The 21,138-nt window shown below is 49.3% G+C and overlaps 10 protein-coding genes across 10 annotated transcripts; 3 read left to right on the top strand and 7 right to left on the bottom strand.

The window, feature by feature from the left end:
• Positions 1 to 22: 22 nt before the first annotated feature.
• On the bottom strand, positions 23 to 2,780 carry BDR25DRAFT_350739 (uncharacterized protein; the record flags this gene model as incomplete). The annotated part of the gene is made up of 21 exons (XM_033694750.1): positions 23 to 87; positions 127 to 311; positions 372 to 395; positions 458 to 488; positions 526 to 567; positions 600 to 692; positions 727 to 777; positions 864 to 1,004; positions 1,063 to 1,214; positions 1,256 to 1,278; positions 1,315 to 1,321; positions 1,377 to 1,410; positions 1,474 to 1,539; positions 1,577 to 1,614; positions 1,642 to 1,848; positions 1,970 to 2,077; positions 2,117 to 2,152; positions 2,221 to 2,243; positions 2,395 to 2,422; positions 2,454 to 2,579; positions 2,668 to 2,780. The coding sequence occupies 21 exons, from the start codon at positions 2,778 to 2,780 to the stop codon at positions 23 to 25; spliced, it is 1,593 nt and encodes a 530-aa protein (XP_033552195.1).
• Positions 2,781 to 3,463: 683 nt separating this feature from the next.
• BDR25DRAFT_301067 (uncharacterized protein) lies at positions 3,464 to 4,203 on the bottom strand. The gene has a single exon (XM_033689492.1). The coding sequence runs from the start codon at positions 4,037 to 4,039 to the stop codon at positions 3,500 to 3,502; it is 540 nt and encodes a 179-aa protein (XP_033552194.1). The 5' UTR covers positions 4,040 to 4,203; the 3' UTR covers positions 3,464 to 3,499.
• Positions 4,204 to 6,952: 2,749 nt separating this feature from the next.
• BDR25DRAFT_340140 (uncharacterized protein) lies at positions 6,953 to 8,840 on the bottom strand (the record flags this gene model as incomplete). Its single annotated transcript, XM_033693471.1, has 8 exons — positions 6,953 to 7,102; positions 7,157 to 7,215; positions 7,364 to 7,809; positions 7,959 to 8,347; positions 8,396 to 8,500; positions 8,572 to 8,591; positions 8,645 to 8,663; positions 8,730 to 8,840. The coding sequence occupies 8 exons, from the start codon at positions 8,838 to 8,840 to the stop codon at positions 6,953 to 6,955; spliced, it is 1,299 nt and encodes a 432-aa protein (XP_033552193.1).
• An 849-nt stretch (positions 8,841 to 9,689) lies between these two features.
• On the bottom strand, positions 9,690 to 10,958 carry BDR25DRAFT_382300 (uncharacterized protein; the record flags this gene model as incomplete). Its single annotated transcript, XM_033697767.1, has 1 exon — positions 9,690 to 10,958. One exon carries the CDS (start codon positions 10,956 to 10,958, stop codon positions 9,690 to 9,692), a length of 1,269 nt encoding a protein of 422 aa, XP_033552192.1.
• Positions 10,959 to 11,406: 448 nt separating this feature from the next.
• BDR25DRAFT_279393 (uncharacterized protein) lies at positions 11,407 to 13,483 on the bottom strand (the record flags this gene model as incomplete). Its single annotated transcript, XM_033687751.1, has 3 exons — positions 12,945 to 13,483; positions 12,490 to 12,836; positions 11,407 to 12,423 (listed from the first exon to the last, which is right to left on the bottom strand). The coding sequence occupies exons 1-3, from the start codon at positions 13,393 to 13,395 to the stop codon at positions 11,407 to 11,409; spliced, it is 1,815 nt and encodes a 604-aa protein (XP_033552191.1). The 5' UTR covers positions 13,396 to 13,483.
• Positions 13,484 to 13,605: 122 nt separating this feature from the next.
• BDR25DRAFT_101989 (proteasome core particle subunit alpha 1) lies at positions 13,606 to 15,061 on the top strand. Its single transcript, XM_033683457.1, has 5 exons — positions 13,606 to 13,761; positions 13,832 to 13,894; positions 13,956 to 14,050; positions 14,107 to 14,319; positions 14,387 to 15,061. The coding sequence occupies exons 1-5, from the start codon at positions 13,755 to 13,757 to the stop codon at positions 14,771 to 14,773; spliced, it is 765 nt and encodes a 254-aa protein (XP_033552190.1). The 5' UTR covers positions 13,606 to 13,754; the 3' UTR covers positions 14,774 to 15,061.
• A 629-nt stretch (positions 15,062 to 15,690) lies between these two features.
• BDR25DRAFT_101984 (uncharacterized protein) lies at positions 15,691 to 16,972 on the top strand. Its single transcript, XM_033683456.1, has 4 exons — positions 15,691 to 15,851; positions 15,979 to 16,210; positions 16,330 to 16,495; positions 16,586 to 16,972. Exons 1-4 carry the CDS (start codon positions 15,839 to 15,841, stop codon positions 16,709 to 16,711), a joined length of 537 nt encoding a protein of 178 aa, XP_033552189.1. The 5' UTR covers positions 15,691 to 15,838; the 3' UTR covers positions 16,712 to 16,972.
• Positions 16,973 to 18,624: 1,652 nt separating this feature from the next.
• Positions 18,625 to 19,114, bottom strand: BDR25DRAFT_350734 (uncharacterized protein; the record flags this gene model as incomplete). Its single annotated transcript, XM_033694749.1, has 4 exons — positions 18,625 to 18,721; positions 18,772 to 18,871; positions 18,931 to 19,007; positions 19,065 to 19,114. 4 exons carry the CDS (start codon positions 19,112 to 19,114, stop codon positions 18,625 to 18,627), a joined length of 324 nt encoding a protein of 107 aa, XP_033552188.1.
• Positions 19,115 to 19,199: 85 nt separating this feature from the next.
• BDR25DRAFT_350733 (uncharacterized protein) lies at positions 19,200 to 20,019 on the top strand (the record flags this gene model as incomplete). Its single annotated transcript, XM_033694748.1, has 4 exons — positions 19,200 to 19,261; positions 19,304 to 19,553; positions 19,770 to 19,830; positions 19,871 to 20,019. The coding sequence occupies 4 exons, from the start codon at positions 19,200 to 19,202 to the stop codon at positions 20,017 to 20,019; spliced, it is 522 nt and encodes a 173-aa protein (XP_033552187.1).
• An 81-nt stretch (positions 20,020 to 20,100) lies between these two features.
• On the bottom strand, positions 20,101 to 20,839 carry BDR25DRAFT_350732 (uncharacterized protein; the record flags this gene model as incomplete). Its single annotated transcript, XM_033694747.1, has 5 exons — positions 20,101 to 20,186; positions 20,213 to 20,240; positions 20,281 to 20,469; positions 20,514 to 20,677; positions 20,704 to 20,839. The coding sequence occupies 5 exons, from the start codon at positions 20,837 to 20,839 to the stop codon at positions 20,101 to 20,103; spliced, it is 603 nt and encodes a 200-aa protein (XP_033552186.1).
• Positions 20,840 to 21,138: the final 299 nt, after the last annotated feature.

Genomic DNA, 21,138 nt, shown 5'->3' with positions numbered 1-21,138 from the left:
CCAACTAGTGTTACCTTCCTAGCTATTCAATTAATATTGAGACCGTGCCATCCGCGGAACTGGTGAAATGATAGAGGACTGGAGATACTGATGCATTTCATCTCAATGCTAGCTGTGTCTTCATACCTTCCATACTGATCCATTTGGTTTCCATTAAGCACACTTTCCTAGTCTCACTAGTTGTGATGAGCTGGTAAGGCCCTGAGTCTCTTGGATATACGCGATTAGTAGCCTGGCACCGAGGACTTTTGTCGGAAATCATGCTTTGATACACTGCAGCAACTACAGTTATCAGCCGTTTTACCAGCAAGCTTTTTGGGGAACACGTAATTTTTGAAGGAAGTTATGATAGAAATACTACTTATTTTCACAGTTGGTTGGTGTTATAAATTGATCTCATCATCTTTAGGGCAATCTAAACTTACCATTCTTTGAGTTTAGTGTGTTCCAATTTTACCTCCGCTTCTTAAGGAAGTCCTCGTGGGTTTCTTGTAATCAATCAGTGGCCCACCTCGCGTTAAGGACCGACAGCATCCCAGTTTAGTTGCTCACAATCTCGAGAAGCTACTTTGCAACGGAGAATAGAATGCCTTTGTTACCTCCTTTGCCCACTAGAGCGCAGGTACCATGAGAGTGATAGAAGATTGAACTTTTGCCACTTGCGTTACTGATCGGTTGGCTCCATACTGGTGCTCGCCAGATATTGCGGATTACAGCCATCCATACCTGAGGCTACATATACGACACCCGAGACCTGGGTAGAGAGCATAGTAGGCGCTTCGAGATAACCTTGATCCTTTTTTTTAAGTGTGTGCTTAGACAGGTGTTGTTTAGGTGTGGGCGTCTAGGCGCTGAAGGCTTACATTGAAGTAGCGGTAGCGACACAAGTGTCTTAACATGAGCCGGTCGGTTCTTCCTGTTTATCATTACGATACCCAGTAGCGAATGCACACTCAGGCCCATGAGGTTACCAAGTTGTTGGGATGGTATATTAGAGCCAGTGGCTGTTCACTTTCTGAGCTCCGATATGCTTGGCTTTCCAAACCACGAATAACGTGGGACGATAAATGCCGTGACAATCCAGCGTAGGCAAGAAGACTACAGGGGTTGAGAGGGAGAGTATCCAAATTCTCATGCATCTAGAGATTTCGAAGTCGAAGTCAAATGTCAAGCTCTGATTCTTACAGAGTTTTCCGGAACTGCTCCGCAGTTGTCTCAATACCACGTTAGCGTGCTAAGAAACAGGATAATCGACTTCCAGGATACTAGCAAACTCAACTGCAGTGCATCAATTTATGGAAGACCCAATTCTACGTCTAAGCTACACCCATTCGCGTAGTCCCGTCTAGCCTAGTATTCTTTACACCCCAGACTACGCTATACCCAAAATTAACCAATCAATATGTGAAGCTAGAGCAACAGGTCATCCTTTGGCTCCTGAGAATTGTACTACTTATACAATCATGACCTAACCTTCTTCCCTCTTCGATAGATTTGCCCCTACCCTATACTGCGTCTTCACCTCGCTTTTGTCTTCGACTATCTCCTTATCCCCCTAAACTTCCCTCTAATATACTCCTCGGCATCAAAGTCCCCTTTACCAAATCCTTCACGCTTCAGAACTTCAGATTGTGCGACTACAACTTTTGGTTTGTGGGAATGCCGGGATAGTGCATGAAGCCGCCGCAGCTAGGAACGAAGATATCGTTGTTTGAAGTGTTGGAGTAGTCGGGGTTGGAGGCGTAGCTTTGGAGGTTGATTGTGGTGGACGAGAAGAAGTAGGTTGGTAAGTTGGAAGATGGGGCTAGAAAGATGAGAGCAAAGTATGCATTGTTTCTCAAAGAGCTTCTGTAAGAGGTTAGCTAAAAGAATGTTGTGGGTGTAAGTGTGTTGGAGAGGGGATTGTCGATTGCTAGTTCGTTTCTTTGGCGATTCTAGAACTACAACGGCCTTAGGTTAGCCTTATGACGTCCTTGCTGTGTAGAAGCTGTCCGTCATGTTTGCACCCTTGTCATCATTCCCGTCGATGGCTCTGTCGTTTCTCTCGCTTTGGTTGTCGGTTTGCCTAGATATATCTCTTCCGCGATGCGATTGCCTCCGATCAGCCAGTCTCTACTTTGACACCACTGCGGACTTGCGCCGTGAAAGAGGGCTGTTCCTCGGTGGTGGTGCTAGCGTTAGTGCTGCAGCTGGATTTGTAGCATAAAGACATATATACACATGCCGCGTACACCACAGGCCAACTAATGAGAACATGTGATATAAATCTGCGTAACGAGTGAATTTGATGCAGAGTTTTTAGATTCACTACTGCAGTAACTATTACACTTGAAGGCTACAATCTAGCCTAAGAAAGTCTCTTGGTCTAACTAGTATGCTATTAAAACTACAGACCTTTGAGGGGTCATCCTTGGCTTTACCCCTTGAGTATAACATTAGTTAGAAGCCCTGACTCTTCTTCAATGAGCTGGTTTAGCTTGTTCTGTTTCCTGAAGCAGGTATCCCAATGCTTTTTCCATCTCTTCGGCATATTTAGGAGCTCATCTCGTCTACCCTGGTCGTCCTTCGCCTCAGCCTCGCTTCCATGGCTAAAGCCATTTTACTATAGGCAAAGTAATCTGCAACTCAAGAAATCACCATTACAAGCCCCCTCCGTGGGCAGCTTACCTAGCACGACTACGCTCGATTTTGGGTACAGCCATACCTGAGCCAACTAAGTCCGCATTAGACCCTTTTCGAAATTCAGTCCACGGGACTCGTGTTCCTTCATCGGGCCCCATATGTGTAGGTTCTAGACATGGAAAAGTGTTTTCTGCACTAACTAGAACTTAGCGAAACCCCACAAACTTTTGTCGAGATAAGGGCGGAATGGTGGAACAAACAAAGAATGCCTTGAGCGTATATGGTTAGATAAAGATATGGTTTTAGAAAAAGGTATGGTTATAGAAAAAGATATGTTAATAGAAAAAGAGGTCTTCCCAGAACTTATTTGCGCATCCTTCTGAAGGACGGTTAGGACCCGTTTAGCGACTTTCGATCGGTGGACTGGAGGCATGGTCGGTTTTCCTGTTCAGAGCCAAAGGTCGTACATCCCCTTGGTGCGAGCTGAAGGGTCTTCTAGTGATGTTTCCAAGCCATCGTGGGCTAAAGCGCCAGGCGTCGAATCAGTAGCCCTATCAGCGTTGGCATCTGAGGTAATTAGAAAAGTGGAGCCTCGAGAGATAACACCAGATGGTCCGAAATTTAGCGAGGCTAGCGTGCCTCAATAGCCAGCCTGTCGTCTCGTTTGTGTTTCACATTTCAAGAGGCCTTGAGATGGATGTGCAAAAGGGTGGCCGAAGCCCAAAAGTCAAAATCAAGCCCGAAGACTATCCATAGTGATATCAAAATCCTAAATAAGCTGGACTAAGCCTGGGCGGGCCACTAATAAAATGCTAACAATACTAGAACAAGAGTAAATCAAGGGTATGCGAGGGTCCTCAGGGGAAGTACGCAGTCATCATCTACTAGAGCCATAGGTACCACCCGATTTATTCTTCTTCCTTGAAGCCACAGTTCCCGAGGCAGGCATTTTCCGTTTCCCCTGCTGGGTCGGGGTTTGAATTGGTGATCCAATACCCTTGTGCTTCCATACGATAACCCCGCCTTTCACCTTAATCAGCTCCTCAGCTTCGCTGGCCCTAGACTCCTCTTTTTCTTTTAGCAGATGATAAAGAGCCTGGTTGCTAACCTTATCTCTCCATTTTTTACACTCCCGCTCTTCAGGCCCTCCCCCATGCCGATGCACCTTGCACCAGTAGTTCAACACGGCAATATCCTCGCCTTTTGCAAAGGGGCAGCGGACTCGCGCAATTCCATAGAGAAATGCTTCGGAAGGTGTAGGCCTGAGATTCAGCCCACGGCAGAACTCGCCATAATCACCATGATCCTCTGTACTCCAGAGGAACGAGAAAGACTGTGTGATCCAATCCCGGAGCGCGGAGTCGGCTGGCAAGAAGTTAGGGTTAAAAGCCTTTATTGCGATTTCTATGTTCGGCATCTCTGTGTTGAAGAGATAATTTGCTTCCTGCCATTTGAAAAGAACCTTCTCTTCCAAATCACTATCGTTGCTGTGATGAGCAATGATAGCAAGGTCTAGTAGATTGGCATAATAATGCTGTAGGTTCTTGATTTTCACAGGGAGCTCAGCCTGCCTAACCCAAGTATTGAACATGAATTCTACGACATCAGGACGGCGTATTTGCAGGTCGAGTCGAGCGTTCCAATAGTGAACCGGAGACTCTGATGACGCTATCGTGCCAATTTCAATGTCATCAGTTAATGTATAGTTCGGGCTCCCCGGGCTCTCTTCATCAAAAGACGGGGAGGAATGGTTGTCCGCGGCAGCGGCAGCTCCCTTAATTCGAAATTCTTTTGACATCCGCTCTTTCAAGGTCTTTGGCTGACCCGTTGGCTCAGAGTGCGAGAGAGAAGGTGTATTCCGGTGGAATGTACTGCTGCCGGGTGTGTGATACGCTCTAGCAGTAGATTCACGCTTTGAAGGGGTATTGGCGACGTCTTCAGATTCTGATGTGAGGTCGCAGACTTGGTCCCAGACCCTGCAGTTCTGACACGCGCTTCCAAGAATTATAGCCGGCGAGAAATCAAACGAGGAGTGGTATTGTTTGCATGAATATCCATGCTTCTCGCAATGTGAACACGTCAGCAAATCATCAATTTTCTCTCCGTATTTGCCTTGGATGCATCGCGCATGTGCAATTGACAACTTTCGTGAGGGATCCAAGTCGTCCCAGGCATGGCTAATCTGATACCTGTAACCAAACTCATTGTCGGTAGGAGGATGGTTGAGGAAGGCCGTGAGATCACTGAAATGTTTGTCGGGCCTCGCAGCGCTGCTCCCTGGGGTAGGGTTTAGCGGAATTCGTCGTGCACTTTGGTTGCTCCCGCTCTGGCTAGAGTTGGGCGGGGGCTTTGCAGCCGAAGGCAGAGTTGCTTCCTCCAGGACCAAATCGTCCGCAACAGGCTTGACCATAAACCGAGCCTCTGAGGCTGTTACCAATAGCTCTTTTTGGTTACTATTTACTCCGGGTTTCGGTCTGGAGGTCTTGGAGGGTTCGACTTTGACGCGTGGAAAGCTGTTGGCAATTTCTTCGACGGTATTGCCTCCTTCAGTCACCCGTGATTCATCAACCTCGAAGATCACATTTGTCACGTTTTCTGGGATCATCTGTTCCCATGAGCGGTAATCCAGCTGTGAGCCCGCCGAGGGAACAGAATGCTTCTTCGCTATATCCACAAACCGTTCTAGTTTCGAAGTCGATAGCATGCCCTTGACATCTTCCCATATCTGTGAGACGTCTACCTCATCGTCGCCGACGTCTGGTTCCATTTGGTCGCCATCCACACTCTGCGTCCCTAGAACAGAATCTCGGTCGTTCTCTTCTAGAGGATCTTCAGGCTCCGAGGTCCATTTACCCTGAAGAATGTCTTTGTACGCGACTAAAGCAGCCGCTGCACTCTCCAAGATTGGATTAGTTAGGTCTATCGGAAAGACCCTCGGACGTGCACTACCGTGGCAAAATTTAAGGTGTATTGTCTCCCATCTACAATTCAATTAGCACGTTGCGTATGAGACTTAGTGAGCGCAGTTGAAAACTGGAAGTCATGCGAATAAGCCTAATAGTAATCTACATTCACGGATGATAGCCTGGCTTAATTACAGAAGGCAAAAGGAATCTGACTTACGGAAGATGACTTTGTGTGCCTTTTGCCAAATCTGCATCCACATATAACTTCCTTAGTTCTTTACAAAGTTCGGCTGATTGGGGCGGCATTTGGATTTGAACCCAGGTGGACTCCTCGCGTTCGTGCCAGGTCGCCATAGCTGATAGTGTGGTCCTATGACGACAATATATACCATCAAAAAAATTGACTAAGAGGATAGAACGCCGTACGAAAATTGTAACATCGATGAAGTCGGGTCAAGGTCGAAACTGAAGTAAATGGAGGGATTGATGACCAGCAACGATCGAATTGCTTTGTGAGGGGTTGCCACCACAAACTCGTACGCTAGTTTGTTGCTGATCGAAAGGCTGTGTAAGAGTCGGGGGCTGTGAGCGGGGATGAATCGAAGATGGTTTAGACCAGGATCTCAGCGACAACCCAACAATGTGACCATTGGAGTAGCAGGTCACCTCTCTGTCTGTGGCGCGTGCGATGAGCCGCGCTGAAGCCGCAGGCGGCCGTACAAGGAAAGGAGATAGCCTGTTAGCCGTGAAGGAAACTGATATTCGCTAGCCTCGCCCTGCTCTGCCGGAACTTTGGAAGGTAGTAAGAAATGGAGTGAATAACGAGCAGCTGCAGAGGAGTCGAAGTTCGGACAAAGTGCCTCCTTAACGTCTCTCGATGTGACCCGTCACGATTCCGTGGTACACGAAGTCGCGTCGCTAGCGCCTCTTAATCCTGGTCTAGCGTGGAACTGCTATCAGGCCCTTGTGACGCACTAAAATCAGTCTCTTAGTGAAGATTGGCTGCGATTAGATCAAGGCTTGCACAGAGGGTGTAAGAAAATACTAATTTCGGTTATCTTGAAACCGCATTGATTGGCAGAAAGGGTCTGGTAGATGCGACCTTGAGTAAGATACCAAACACTTCTCAATCTCGTCCCTGGACGCACGGTAATTCTTTGTTACCAAGGTATTCTGACTTCTGCGCAGCATATGGAACTTACAAATTCTTAATCGCGTGCCAGTTGGGCTGTAGTAAAAAGTTGCACACTATTGAATTTTTGACCGACGTAAATTTTGAGCTTCTCCCAACCCAGAATTTGTGAAACCTTTAAACATGCACAGGTCATGAGGTACTGAGTTAATTACTAAAAGACGGTTCCTAAGGGCCCGGAAATGCAAAGTAGTGAGCTAGGCAGCATGGTGCTAAAGCAGGCAGCATGTAACTACTCGTAGGGTAGGTAGCTGTGGTCAGTGAATGCGACGAGGTAGTAGTGGACCTCAGAGAGCGCCGTAACTGCAAACAGATTTTTCATCCACCTTCTCTTACCAGCCTGGATCAAAAGAGGAGGGAATAGATCATAGATTGTTGGTATCTAGCTTAGAATTACAGAATGTACAACTTGCTCGAAAACTGACACAAACCTTACCCGGTGGACCATCCCGTCTGCGAACCTCGGGGGCGGTGTATTACCCACCAAATTGGATCCTGGCGCCATTTTCAAACGCCAATTACCTCCTCCTATAAACAAAACTCCTCAACCGAAGGAAAAACGCCCACCACATCCTTCAAACACCATGTTTCGCCATTCCCACCACATACAAAACCCTATGTCAAGAACCTCATCTGTACAAACCATCATTCGGTCCTACAATCTCATCCTGCGAGTACACCGAGCTCACAGTCTCTGTCATATTTGTCCCATTACTCTTCCCAAAATCAAGTTCCTTAGCATTCCTACCACCAAAGTCCTTCGTCAGTACCCTCTCTGTTCGCCCCTCCTTCTGCGTATAACTAATATGCCATACGCTTCTTCCTCTCTTGGCCCCAACACCCACATCTACAAAGTCCAAGTCTTGGGAGTTACCACTTCGAGTATTCGAGCGGAACAGTGATGGGAATAGTGGCTTCACCTTGATATGGGAGAAGAAGCGTGGGAGGACAGGGAGGAAGAGGACAAACATTCCGGACACAATCTCTCCATAGCAGGCCATGCTCATTAACGCAGCGTTGTAGGTCAGGTCGACGCCTTTTTTTTCTTTATTGTTGTAGTAGAGACACATTCCAGAGAAGGCGCATGGGCTGTCTCAATATTAGCATTCTATTCAATGATGGGTAAAAAATAAAAAAATAAAAAAAATTAAGAATTGCGTGCGAAGAGATAGATCTGAGGCAAAACACGGGAAGGGAGGGGTTGCCATTTAGTAGGAGGAAGCGAAATCAAAACATACATTATCCCAGCGAAGAACACCGCACTTAACCGAATTCTCTCGCTCTTCTTGACCCTCACAATCTCCCAAATAACTTTTTGCGTGATTGTAAGGATCATTAAATCGCTCACCAGGTTAAAGATGGCCTGTGCCATTGCGATATTGGTAATGGATAGACAGGTCCCTTTGAGCCAAGGCTTCCAGCCTTTCTCAATCGGTGTACAGTTGAAAATGATGCTGAAGATGAGGGTGATGTAGAAAATGATATTTGTAACGATGAGGGTGTGGATTATGTAGAACGTTTTGGACTGCGAGCCGCGGGGAACGAAGACGCGAAGTACCTGGACTAGCATTGAGAACTTGATCAGGAGGACGCTAAAATTGTAGAGAATTGAACTGAGGCGAAAGTACTACATTCATTAGCCAGCAGATTAGGTGAGAAATCGGAGAAGACGCACGAATAGCCAATGGCTTAGTGTCTCAAGTGTTACGTCCCAAGTGTGTATCAATGGAGCAAAATCGAATATGACTAAGGAGACGGCAAAGTGACCGATGGCGGCGAGCTAAATCTAGTCAGTAACAGTCCTCAGCTAGACAACCTATCTGAAGGTAGATTGACGTGTTCAGGACGTACCCAAGCAAACGGTATTATATCTACAGGCAATTAACTCAGAACCGCCGCTTTCCACAGATCAAAGGCAACTTACAATCCTCAAGGTGCAGTGTCTGAACGATGAACAGTTTCACGGAGAATCGAAACCATGTGAAGAATGTCACCATACATATACATACGCTGACGACCGAGTATGCAAAAATGGCATGGTTTGGAGGGTTCGCGAAGTTGGCTGTTACCCCGGGGGGCGGGAGAGCGGCGGGCTTGCTAAGATCGAGTACTGCCGGCATCGTTGCTCTAGTCATTACATTCCAGGCTTCGTTTAATGCAAATCGAGGAATAGCGGGAGAGATCGAGCAAGCTTCTAGGGGCCAGGACGAAGAAGCCTGGCTACGGGACCAGTAAGTTTCGTGGGGTATGCTGGTTCTATATTCTAACGCGCAAGCGGACATTAAGGATTGAATCACGGACCCAAGAGGCCAGCGGAGTCTTGCATGTAACATGAACAGAAATCCCAAGGATTGCGGTATGCTTAAGCGAGGCCGAACTCAATATCTGGGGATTCGTCGAAACATGGTGTTGGATCCCGTTGGATGCAAGAACGGTTCGTAAACACACCAATGAGTGCCAGGCGTGCATGAACCCCGACGTATCAGAAAACGCGCCCCCATATCTGGCCAATCACAGAATTCCGTGTTGCGCAAACAGATCCTACGGACTTGAGAAACAAGATTGAAATGTGACCACTCGATCCGAATTAAGGGTGTGGCGTCGGCCCGAAGCGTACGCTACTCGTGTCAAAATCGTAGGGCAGACTTCTGGCTCTTTTGTGGTCCGATTGTGTATACGCGATGTTGCAGGTCTCCGCATTCATTGGTTCAAGCTATGCAGATGCATGAGCCCCCAGCCTCCTCTTGACTTTTCCAACGCCCGTACGTGGAACACTGATTTGAATAACAGGATCATGAAGGCAGCGGAGTGAGCGAACATGGGGTGACTTGTTGAAGAAGATGCTGGGCCGTTCGAAGTAGGCTCGTGTCGGTAGAATGAATGCGCAACAAAAGGTTGATGATTGCCAGACCATAGGATGAGGGTCGATTTTGCGAAGCTGGCTGTGGGCGTGATTCAGAATTTGGCACTCACAATCTTCCAATGAATGGGTACGCGACCGACCCATGGCTCCATGCGGGTCCCAAATTACCAGTAGCGAGGCGGTCGGTGAGGTGCAGGACCTTCGCGTTAATTCCTGGAGCAGTTGATGTTATAGCAACTTCCGTGGCAGCACTCTGCTCGTAGGATCTAAATATCACCATCCCACCTGTATTGGTGAACAGATCTTGTAGCGAAAGATGTTCTAGGTCAAATTCGGCTGTGAGAAGAGGCAGCAAAACCTCCCAGGTTGAATCAGCATCCCGCAGGATAACGTTAGTGAAGGTCAAATCTCGTAGGGTTTTCTTCGTCGGTTGTAAGAAGGCCATTACGTCTTCCGCAGTAATGCTGAACAACTCAAGCTTGCAAACTTGGAGCGAGGCGAAGCGGCAGTGCCTCGCAACCTGAACAAAGATACCCCTTTCAAGCAAGCTGTACCAGGAGAACTCTAGTTCACGGAGGTTTCGACATTTTGAGAGGAATCGCACTACAAATGGAACTTTGCCCGGAGGTGGCTCGAATCCTTCGTCAGGGTGCCTCCAGTCACGCAGGTTGAGCTTCAGTACGCGTAAATGCTCGAATGCGGCGTCGAACCTGGATAGAATTGGTGACAGCGACTCGAGGCGCCCCACGCTGATTGCTCCGTGTCGTCGCTGCGGATGGACAGAGATTTCGTGAACAATGATGCCAGACACAGCTATGGCAGCGAGGGTCGATACGAAAGGCCGACTCATTTCATTCTGGCTGCTCTCGCAGTACCTGCGACTAAACTTACCATACGATCGGCACATGCCGTTATAGCAAAATAAAATAGAGTCCAGCTTCTTCAGTCTTTCAAAGATGGCTGTCAGAGTCTTCTGGTCATGGCGCGTTTCATTCCAGTACCTATACGACTCTGCAGCCTTCTCATTCAGAAGCTCGTATTCGATCCAATAGAGATCCTTTAGCTTGCTGTCATGCTGAGCGTCGTATATTCTTTTTTTGACCTCCCATAGTTGGATCGCATATTTCGGAGTGGCGTCAACAATCAAATCCTGAAGAGCGCCTCCAAACACTGGATGCCAGGCGATGTCGAGAAGACAACGAAAATCCTCGACAGTCCAGGAAATAGTTCGTGTCCGGAAGAAACGCGTTTTGAATAGATGCAGCGATTGCTGGTTGAGAGATGGTGAAATGAGGCGGAAGGACTGGAAGGCAGGGAGATCGAGATGATTCACGACGGTTTCTACCAATTCGGTCGGGAGTGATGCTAGACCCATTGCGACCGGTCCCGCAAGCGTTTTGTTCCTTGAATTGAGGTGTGAAAAGGTTGGATGGTCGCTGAAGTTGGAAGTGTGGCCGTGACGAAGGCTGAGAATGCGGGGAAACTCCCACTATGACAGCCATGCTGCGAGCATGCCGATGAGGCAGCAATTATAAGGCAGACATTGGGGTTGGCGGGAGCCTAGAGTGGCGGTCGATTCGCCTGCTAGAAGCGAATAATATTAACGAAAACAAAGAGCGAATAGATAGTTACAAGACAAGCCGAGACTAATTGCATGCTGCTGATTTCACCTCTACATTCCAAACGGACCATGCATATGGATTGCAGTGACGCTACTTTAGTGTAATTATTCTATGAGTCCTCAGAACTTCGTCAAATATCCACAATCTCGCAAACGCTTCACACATCGCAGATCCTGGGGGCCCTTGGCCTCCTCGAATACCTCATTCACTATCGCTACTACTGCTGCTACTCCTACTATCACTCTCATCATCCTCACTATTTCCGTTGCTAGTACTCTTGACACTTGCAGTGCTGGTAGAGCTGCTCTCTTCATCAGAGTCTTCCTCTGCATCGCTCGAATCTCTCGCGTCGTCGCTCGGCTCGGAGGAATTTGAGTCGTCATCCTCACTCTCGTCGTTGTCCGAAGAGCTTTGTTCGTCGCTACTGCTGCTGATAGTACTACTATCATCATCGCTAGAAATTTCCGTCCTGGATTTGCGTTTTCGACTAGGGCGTCGGGTGATAATTGAGTCAGCGTCGGTGGGGGCTAGGTATTGACTGAGAGTGCTAGCTTTAGTGGCAGGGATGGGATGGAGTGGCGCAGTACGTGAAAGTGTAACGAGGAGAGCTTCAGCGCGGTGGCGCTTCAGGCGACGAATATAGCCATCGGGATTTTCTGATTCAGCCAAACCTTGGATATCCTCTTGTGTTCGTCTTCGTTTCTTCTCTTGTGCAAGCCGTGCTTGAAGAGCTTCATATTTTGCTGCTTTGCGATCCTCCGCATTGTCCATGGTGCCCATAGCTTTCCGGTCCTCCTCGTCCAGTTCTTTGAGCCTCATTTTGCACTGTTCTGTAAGCCTGGATATGACCCCAGCACCTTGCAGGCCTTCAATATACTGAAGCAGAGCCGCAGAGTGCTCCTCCCTTATACGGAAAATATTTAGAGCGTTGTCCAACACGTCGTTCTGCCTTGTCTTGTTAAATTTCCAGTTTTCTCGGTGGTTGTGATATTGTAAGAGATAATCGAGGTAAACAGAGGGGTCTTTCTTTTTGCTTCTTGACGTTAGAGAACCGCTTTTTGATTCAACACCGGCTTTACCGCCTTTGGAAGCCGATTCAGAAGGAATTGGCGGTGTTATGGCTGGCTGACGGGCGTGTGACACCTTTCCCTGGGAATCGATCAACTTTGGGGAGCTAGTCTTCTTCCGTCTTTTATTTTTGGTCTCCTTCTCTGCCGCCTGGCCTGGAGGAAGATCCTTTGCAGTACGTACTTGCGAAGTTGGGAGGTCATTGGCAGGATGAACTTTGGGTGGTGGAATGAATAGAGCAACTTCAGCTGGTGAGAACTCAGCACTGGCATTCCCTTGCTCTGACACCCACTTCTTGAACAGTGTCGTAGCACTATTACCGTCGGCAGTCTTCGTGTCAGGCGTGAAAGTGACAGATTTACGTCGATCTGAACTTGGTGGGGAGGTTCCAAGTAGCTTGTGGCTCTTAATTAGAGCCCTAGGGGTCGTGAGAAGTGCCTGTATTCCCTCTGGCGGAAGTGAAGCGGAGAAGCCGTTCTCAGTAGATACTCGCAGAACTGCCACATCGTCACCCGGACTTATCTCGCGTGGTGAAGGACTCTTTTGGCGGGGCTGCTTATGGCCTCCCTCGCCGCGAATGTGCTTTCGGATAAGCTGCTCATGACTTGTCGTCTCCTTCTGGGCGTCATCTGCATGATAGTCAGACGCAGGAGGTTTCTGCAGATGGCCACTTATTCGCTGACCCTTCTTCTTCCTGTAATTAGGGTCACCCTGTGGATGCTGTATCTCGGTCGCCAATGCCGGGTTGGGTCGAGGATTTGGATCCTCATGCTTTTTTCTGGAAGTGGTCACGACTGTACGTGCGGGGCCTCCGTTATGCTGCTCGTGCCCCTCGCTCTTCTTGCTCTTCTTAAAGGCATGGCCATGACCTTCAGCTGGTCTGTCTTGAGTTTTTCGTTTGCCAAGTCTCGACGGTTTTCCGTTCTGGGTAGGTCCATGGCCTGAATGGGTTTCTGAAAGGACTCCATTCCGCCCACTGGAGCTCCCTCCAGAGTCCTCGGGCTGTTTTCCAACGCTCTTGGGCACATTGGACTCAGGTACGGCGTCTCCGGATTGGTCAGTGGTCCTGAGCTTCAGACCCAGTCTCCGCCAGGCGGGAACACTGCTCCCGGGTCGGTCCATGGCAAAGAGGTAAATGGAGATCCTTTCATATTATGCCTCGGTCCTTATTCATCGCTCATGCCCGAATCAGCTTCCAGGGCCGCGTTTGTCAGTACTGAAAGGTCGAATGGCAGGCACGAGAGAAGAAATTTCGGAGCTGTGGCTGATGAGTATGGTCCGTGCGTGCTGGCAACAACCACGGCTAGGTCCGAGAGAGACAGCTCCAGGCTGCCCCAGAAACGCGTACGGCATCCTTCGACGGCGAACAACCTTGGAATCTCTCGCCATCACCATCCGACGCCGCTCAAGCTTACCATTAATCTCCTGAAGCTGCCGACGAAGCTGAGCTCTCCATCTGCTCATATACTCTCGCCGCCATCATGTCTGGTTCGTTGGAGTCTCCCCCGAAAGGTCTTGTTTCGGCAGGCGCAAACTGACAGTTACTTCCTTCGTGCAGGAAGTGCAGGCTACGACCGACATATCACCATCTTCTCTGACCAGGGCCGCCTATACCAAGTCGGTATGCTACCCCATCATTGCAACAAGCTGCCCCGAGCTAGGTTAACGTCGTGTCCTCACAGAATATGCATTCAAGGCGATCACGGCGGCGAACATCACATCGGTCGGCGTGCGAGGCAAGAGCTGTGCCGTCGTTATCTCACAGAAGAAGGTCCCCGTATGTAGCAAGAGCGCCCCGCTTCCCATTTCGCTGCTAATCCAATCACCACCCAGGACAAACTCATCGACCCTTCCTCCGTGTCCTACATCTACAAGCTGTCCCCGTCGGTTGGCTGTGTCATGACCGGATCCATTGCCGACGCCCGCGCATCTGTCAATCGAGCGCGAGGTGAGGCCGCTGAGTTCCGCTATAAGTATGGATACGAGATGCCCTGCGACGTCCTGGCCAAGAGGGTAGCAAATATCAGCCAAGTCTACACGCAACGAGTAAGCAAGGCTGTCATCAGCTGAAGGTCCACATGCTCAGGCGCAACTGAACTGACCTTTTTTGCAGGCTTATATGCGTCCCCTTGGCGTCGCCACCACGCTCATCTCAGTCGATTCAGAGTTCGGTCCCCAACTCTACAAATGCGATCCGGCTGGGTATTATGTAGGCTACAAGGCAACGGCATCAGGGCCAAAGACGCAGGAGGCGCTCAACTTCCTGGAAAAGAAGCTGAAGAACAAGGACTGTGCCGAGGGCAGCTGGGAAGACGTCGTCGAGCTCGGCATCGCGACCCTCAGCACGGTTCTGAGCGTCGACTTCAAGAAAGGCGAATTGGAGGTAGGCATTGTCGGTGGCCCCAGGGCGGACGGCCAGGAGGGCACAGACCCCCAGTTCAGGGCGCTCACTGAGGAGGAAATCGACGAACGACTGCAAGCCATTGCAGACAAAGACTGAGCGGAGACAGGCTCCTGGGACGGGACGACGGGTTCGCGTGCTGAGACAGGCACCTCATGGTCGTCGCGAGGCTCCAGATTATGAAAAGCTGCCTCTCATACGTCAGGGCGGGAGGTTCACAGCACGCTGTATCAAGGATTAGAAGGTGCCCTCCTGCATAAGCGCACTATGGTCTGGCATCGGCGGGGGAAATATTCTTGGTGTTCAGCCGCATCTCCACGGTTTGTATGTACCGCTAGCCCTCTCAAATGACAGCCATATCCTCTCACCAGCTGCGACGCACCCCCGGGCTGGTAGCAAACAGTGTCTCGACGTCATCTGACTGGCCGAGCGGCGCAGCATAGCCGTGCTGTGGCTGACGCTGGGTAGAGTTACGGTCGCGGCGAGCGTTGTGGAGGACTCGGGTTAACCTCACACGGCTACTCTTGGCCTACCAGATCCTCACGAAGGACTCTCACTCTCAGCACACGCACGCGAAAGCCGCAACAACTAATTATACTTCCTGGCCAATACCAGCCCGCGATGAGGCGGCGACGCAAAGCTTGGCTCAGCGCCTTACCGGATAGGGCCGTGCCGCTAGGCCCTACAGGGCGATGTGGCGCCCGCCTGGAAGCTGAGCACCCATTGGCAGGTCCAGCACAGCACTCGCTCTCTCCCAGTCCAGCTGTAATGGTACGGTTGAGAAAATAGCTGCTTGCTTTTACGTTTCCCGAGTAGAGATTTGCGCCCTCCAACTCTCTCCTCGATGCTACTCTTACACCTTATCATAGCCCCTTACTGCTCCTTGCCATGCTGAATGGTGCAGCGGTGCCAGCTGGAAGCCCCGAATGTGGGACTCGGCAAGCACAAGCACACTGGCGGCGGGAGCAGCCCTGACTATCCAGCCTCTATACCTCACAGAGAATCCTCATGAACGCCCGTTGAGCATCCTTATATAACGGTTGCCACGCCGCCATCACCATACCACCTCACCAGTCAAGCCTTACTGTAGTCCAATCCACAGCCCTATTCTTCACTCACTCTCTGCCAACTTGCAAGCCTCATCCCAATTCACTGCCACCAACCATGTCCGACGGTCGTAAGGCTCCCCTACTCCCTCCCACGCACAATCATGCTGCCACTCATATCAAATCAAATTCCCCCTTCTGCGCTCAAGATTGCGCCTTCCTGAGCGAGTTCACATGCTAAGATACTGCTACTTCCAGTCAACGACGCTCGCGCCATCCGCATTGCGGAGATCATGACGGACTTCCGCAACCTGCAGTACTATCTCAGCCAGCTGCACGCCACGCCTACAGCCGAGGAGTACTATCTCGAGGGCTACTCTCTGCTTCGCCAGTGCACCTTGGAGGCGCAGGCGATTCTCGATGCCCCCTTCTCGGCTGGGACCACCTCCCCGGGCGGCGATCCGGAGCGTGAAAAGGCGCAACTGAAGGGGTAAGGGCTTCCTTATTTTCCTATTCAGAACCCTCTGATCAGCACGATACCGCAGGGCGCGGTCCGATGATGGACAAGGTTGCTACTGCTGGAAGTTGCAAGGCTGACGTCAGAGACAGAATTATTGTTGACGCAGGGGTGCGCCGATTCCAATGCCAGAGAGCTTATCTGAGGGCGCATGCGGGACTACGGTGGATGAACAGCAGGAATTCGATTCTGCGAGGCCAGAAGCCCAATGCGAGCCATCTTCAGGCACTGCAGGCCACTGACAGCACGTTGAGAATGGTACGTCACAATGTACCAAACCCTCACTAGGCATCAGCAGATGACACAGATTGATATGCTGGAGCATTTACTGATTCGCATGTTAAACAGGAACTCCTATCTATCACTGATGCCCACGTCGAGAATACGCTTCGCTCCCAGGACGCATCCCAGGGCAAGTGGCTCTCCGAGGATCCAACACTATCCCAGATCCAGCAGACTTTGATGAGGCGATGAATCCATATGTCCTCCATTACACCGCCCCGGTTGCATCTCCTTCCTCTCTCTCTTTCCTAGGCGATACCCCGACAACTTTCACAACGCGTCATTAACCCTCATTGGCGTCCTTTCAGCACAGTACCAAGCGCGACGAACTCAATCATTACGGCTAAAATCACTCCATATCTGCATTACGGCTCTACCCACGACCCTAAGCGTTGTGCGTCGAACGTTCTGGCTTAAGAACCCTCCCCGGATCTGTTTCTCTATTTCTTTCCTCTGCAGGCCAGCGGCCCTATTTCCCCAAAAGCATATACTCACACGATTTCAGCGAATTTTCTTCTTTGGACACTCTCCGTCGATATCTTAGCGTTGGCGTTGGCGTTGGCGTTGGGGCGTTATACTTCTGGGACTTGAGCACTCGGCTAGGGACTTCAGGGCTGGTTTAAGCGAAACCTGGGAATATTAGCTGCAAAATGGGCACGGGTAGTGGAATGGCTACGGTCATATGGCATTTGGAATCAACAGGCTTCCCTTCAATTATTTCTTGGACCTTCGTTTTAATCTCTTTGATTCTCTTCTCAATGTGAATAGATTTTTGGCAGTGTCATTTCTGGTCCTTCGTATTTCCTCATAAATTTGTCCCCGAGACTTCCATTTGCACATCTAAATCTCTCCATCCTCCAGTCACACTATAACCGAGCTAGCCACCTTGATCCCACACCACACCACCTAACCACTCGAGCGGCTCCCATATGCCTGCCCATCTCCCGATAGTAGCACACCCGGTGCAGTCCTCGAATGCATTAGCGCTCGATCTAGGTCCAGATTCCAGAACCTCAGCTGAGATGGTGCTATTATACGACACTGCCTTCTCGACTCGTGCAACTTTGACTCGCGCTCAGCAGCAACGCGCCTTCAAAGTGGGTCCCGCCGTGCTAGTTTGACACGTGGATACTGGATCTCTTTTAGGCTCAACATCGAGGATAAGCTTTGCATCTCGATGGATCTTTCCCCAAAGCGGAAACATTCTGTGGGTGCGGAGGAGAATCGATTCCTCTTGCGAAAGTGTCCAAACTACTGCTCTCACCTCGAGCTCCCTGCCTCAAACCCACACCACCATTGCCATTATTTCCTTTTCCAACATGTCCACTTTCTCGCTTCTAAGTCCTCTCCAAGCCCTCAGCAAGACGCGCTATCGCTCACCCCGAAACAATATTCAGACCCCACTCAAAAACGAAATATTCAATCTTTGCACCCTCGTCGGCGTCGCCTTGCCCAAGAACGCCATTCGCATTCCCCGAGCTCGCTTAACTTGTTCTCCACGTGGCAGCCCAGTGCACGGTCATTAGCGCTAGCCGGAAGTAGAAAAGTATCCGTCCGGAGATCCCGATAAGCATCCCTGTCCACCAAACATTCAGCTAAATCTGACCGGAATTGGAAGAAATCTCATTGGTTATTGCTGGAAACCCGGCGACCGTGGATGAGAAGATTGAAGATGGTGGGCAGTGCGGGATTGTGTGGGGCCTTCATTAGGAGGAGGGAAGACTTGTATGAAGAGGAGGGTGGTGAGTTGGTGGAGCTACATTGTGTCGTAATGTGGGCTGAGGTGAAGCAAGAATTACAAGATTGAGCATACAGTAGGAATGAGAGCCTTGACCTCAAATGATGTCACCCAAATTTTCCTTCAGTAATCTTCCAACACGTGCGGATTCTCATTCATTAACCGCAGCTTCAGCTACGTACCGCAATGGCGCTATTTATGTAGGTATCATTGATTATGTAAGCCAAAGGCTTCTCATACTGTATTCTTAGAACTAGTGCACTGGCTTCGATGGGTGGGGCAGCGATGCCATGATATTCACGCTTCTACGGAGATTATTGACTCTAAGGTGAGTAGAGCGCTGCAATTTCTAGCTTCTACAAGACGCCTAACGATGAAGGTAAGAAACAGGGAACCATGGTTTGCTTACCGTTTTCTCTATGTCGTTCCTTCGAATAATAGATTTCCAAAGTAGGTAAATGAGGCTAAATCAACACGTCACTAGGCTAGTCAATGCATGGTAATATTCATAAACATCATCCATAGGGTGTTTAGCATAGGCAAAGAGGCGATTTTAAAATCTATGCCAAGAATGTGTATATTGCTTTGCGTAAGTATCTCAAATATTTTAGGCTCTCATGCAGCTCGAGAAAGACATAAGCAGGATTTACCTAACAGATTTTAATAACCTAACTTGAACTCATTCTCGCGTCGACTACCATTGCACTCTTGTACGAGAAAGAGGAAAAGTGATAGATATTCTTCATTTTACTACACGACCAATGTCCAACCCATCTCTTCTCTAAGTGCGCAGGGAAATTAGAATACTGAAAGGAGTCTGCATTAGACATGGCTACGATAGACATTGTAGAGCTCATACGCGAATGAAGTTAACTAGTAAGATAAGCCGTCTCTGTCAGGTCTTTTGGCGCCATATATGAAGTAATATCCTCTCAGCCAGGAATGTATTCCGCATTATCATGGTTGTTTAACTATTTCTACGTTGCCGAACTACCTTGGCCCTTGTAGCGACTTATACTCTGAGTTAACCTTTTGCATCATTTGAGTAGCGAGCGCCCTCGCAGCTTCTCTTTCAGTTCCAGCACATGCGACATGACTAAGGAATACGAGTTTGCAAATCATTATCATTTACCCTCCACCTTACACTTTATTCGTAGAAATAGGGGCAGGGCATCACCAAGCCCCAAATACATTACATCTAGCGAATTCGCCATCTCCCCCATCATTATCATTTTAACCATTCCACAAAGCACTCGCACAAATCAGCGACACCGACTCATAACAAGGACCCTCCCAGTTAGATCCTTTCCTCCCAGACTCTTTCCTCATTTTCACATCTAGCACTTTCCATCACCCCCATGATTATCACACGTCGGTGACATCGTTCTAACCTTTGTACAACTCGTTCCAATCGCAAATGCCGTAATTACCTTTATCTTCCCGACAATCTTGCAATTGCTTCCTTACCACTTTGAAGTAGTCGTTTCAGGGGGACATCCCGTCAGGGGGTAGACCGAGGTTTCGAAACAGGTTGGAGTGGAAGTGGTGTCGACAGAGGAGGAGCTTTCGATTGGTTAAATTAATTGTAAACTACCTCTCAACAACGCACACAGTTACGAATAAGATATTGGTCGTGTCTCTCGCACGGCTTCTCGCCACGCCGCTCACCATTCCCAAACACGGCGACTCCTCTTCCACAAAGTCTAAAGACAATACCAAGTCTCCAGAGCAGCCGAAGGGAATGGCCTCGAAGGAGTATTAACTGTATGGAACACCAGTAAAATTAATCAAGCAGAAGGATCTCCAAATTGAAGACTTGTCTTATCTTTATACTACACAGACATCACTCAAGTATCACAGAACCATCAAGGGGATCTTGAGTCCTCCTTTCCTTCTTTCCCGTGTCCGTGGCTGCAAGTCCTCTCAACTCTCAAGACACTATCCCGCCAGCTAACCAATCACGGCTGTACCAGACGATGCCGTCTTTCATCAGATTAGACTACCGAGATCTCGCTAACTCCACGTGTTCCAAGCCCTCTCGAAGAGTTCCCATATTCGAAGGTGTGGCGGACTCCACAGATGCGGCTGAGCAGCCAATGCTGATCTCGCCGCCCATTGGCGCCAGCTTTGTCTTTTGATTGGCTGCGATGATTGCTGAAGCGGCTGCAGTAATATCTTTCAAGGCTTTTGGGGTGCATCCTGCCGAGTGGTTCTAGATGGTCGTCAATTAAACCCCCGCCCTGGGAGGCTGCCAACGATATCCGCTTGAGGCACAGATGGAGCATAGAGGTCTTCGGCAAAGGGCAGGGCCAATTGGAGGAGGGAAGGGCAGAGGCTAGATGGAGGGGAAAGAACGGTCTTCGGTTGGTAACAATTGATTGGTATGTGAAGACGACTATCGCGAACGCATTTGGTATTCACTACATCTCCACCAGAGAAATCAAACATTCGAAGGCTCCATAGCCATGCTTGAGCTTTGCTTGGGTTTCTTGAATTAGATTCACCTCCGCACGACTTCTCCCACCGGTTCGGCTTGGTATTTTTTTATGGTTCGGAGTTATATTGGTGTATTGAGAACACATGAAATATATTGTGGGGAGGTTAGAGTGGAGAGGTTTATGTGAGAATACAACAGATTACATTGGATTATATGCACCACCGCCATGGGCAGCGACATGAACGTAGCGGAGAGAATCTGGCAAGACGTACCGCGAAGTTCGAGTTACATTCTGCTAAGGGTATCTCGACGGCCTAGGATGCACAGTCAATATAGGGCCTTTAGCCTTGCTGGTTTCAGGTATTGATAAAACAAAGCTATGCCAGAAGAAGGAAACTGCAACTGTATGTCCGATGGGTAATGAAGCCAAGAGGGCGACTTGGG

This window comes from Lindgomyces ingoldianus, assembly GCF_010093535.1.
Source record: "Lindgomyces ingoldianus strain ATCC 200398 unplaced genomic scaffold BDR25scaffold_5, whole genome shotgun sequence".
Classification (NCBI taxonomy): Eukaryota; Fungi; Ascomycota; class Dothideomycetes; order Pleosporales; family Lindgomycetaceae; genus Lindgomyces; species Lindgomyces ingoldianus.
This window is presented reverse-complemented; position numbering and strand designations above follow the sequence as displayed.